We start from the raw sequence: 1,330 nt of genomic DNA, 5'->3' as shown, positions 1-1,330 counted from the left end.
TCATGATCCTCAACAACGACGCAATCTTCCTGTATGAGCACGAGTCGTCCAAGTCCCCCAAAGCTGTCACGGTACTCACGGAGTACAAGGCCGTCACGCGCTACTCACCCCGCTCCAAAGTTCACGACTGGTGCTTCTCCATTGTCCCTGGCAACGCGCGCCTCCGGCCCATCAAGTTCGCCTGCGCCAGCGACAAAGACCGGAGGACGTGGATGGCCGCCGTGAAGAAACTCCTGTACGTGGCCAACCGTATCTCCGAACCCGCCATCTCCTTTGAGGAGAGGTTCGCGAGTCTGGCGGTGAGGCACGGAGATGAGGAGTACTCCACCATCGACGCCGATGACAACGAGGAGTACACTCTCCTAGAGGAGCCCGTCTTCCAGGAGTTTGCCGGAGTCAGCCCAGCCGAGGGGGAAGACGATTGCTCCGATTCCGACATGTCGGACCAAGGGAAGGGCAGACTAAACAGAATCAGCGACATTTCCACGAATAGCCGGAACAGAAGCAGCGACATTTCCACCAGTAGCGGGAACAGAATCAGCGACATTTCCACAAGTAGCGGCAGTGGCAGTGGCTCCTTTCCAGCCAGTCGCAGTACCGGTATGTGGAGCTCCTATGGTGGTAACTGTGACGCAGGGAGCGCGCCACCGAAACCCACAACCGCAGCAACAACAACAACAAGTAAAAAGCCCTTTCAGAGAAGGCAGTCAGACCCTGTGCCGCTCCCACAAGCCCCGCCCTTGCCCTGTGGGAGGAAAGTTTCCGCCAGTTGCTCTGACTACGTCAACACGAGACCTCGCCTACGAGACGAGAACGACTATGAGATTTGTCAGGACGAGAGCGAGGCTTGCCTGCTGGACCAGTGCTCTATGCTGGGTCGGCCACACAGCCGGGAAGACTGTCTGTGCATGCTGAGAGAGGGTGAGCTGGGAACCTATCTTATCCGCGACTCGAGGAACGACGTGTTGAAAGTCCTCTCTCTGCAGGCCGGGGACGATGGCTTGAAGGAACTCAAAATATTTGAAATTGGCGGCAAATATTCATTGGACAAAAACAATAAATTTGAAAGTTTGGAGGAACTTTTGAAATTCTACACCATGATGATGCCCGTCCCCCGAACCAACGTGTTTCTGAAACAAGGCATTCATCACAGCCGTGGCGGGGAACTGGGGGACTAGATCTACTGTGGGCCGGACACATTGTTCTAGGGGACTAGATCTACTGTGGGCCGGACACTTTGTTCTAGGGGACTAGATCTACTGTGGGCCGGACACATTGTTCTAGGGGACTAGATCTACTGTGGGCCGGACACATTGTTCTAGGGGACTAG

General features: G+C 55.3%; 1 protein-coding gene across 1 annotated transcript; it reads left to right on the top strand.

Moving 5' to 3' along the window:
* LOC106012619 lies at nucleotides 1-1,324 on the top strand (the record flags this gene model as incomplete). The annotated part of the gene is given in 1 exon segment (XM_013086089.1): nucleotides 1-1,324. A coding segment is annotated over 1 exon segment (1,178 nt), but the record flags the coding sequence as incomplete, so codon positions are not given.
* Nucleotides 1,325-1,330: the final 6 nt, after the last annotated feature.

Source organism: Aplysia californica, unplaced genomic scaffold (assembly GCF_000002075.1).
Source record: "Aplysia californica isolate F4 #8 unplaced genomic scaffold, AplCal3.0 scaffold00435, whole genome shotgun sequence".
Classification (NCBI taxonomy): domain Eukaryota; kingdom Metazoa; phylum Mollusca; class Gastropoda; order Aplysiida; family Aplysiidae; genus Aplysia; species Aplysia californica.
The sequence above is the reverse complement of the archived record's forward strand: the minus strand, read 5'-3'. Positions and strand labels throughout refer to the sequence as shown.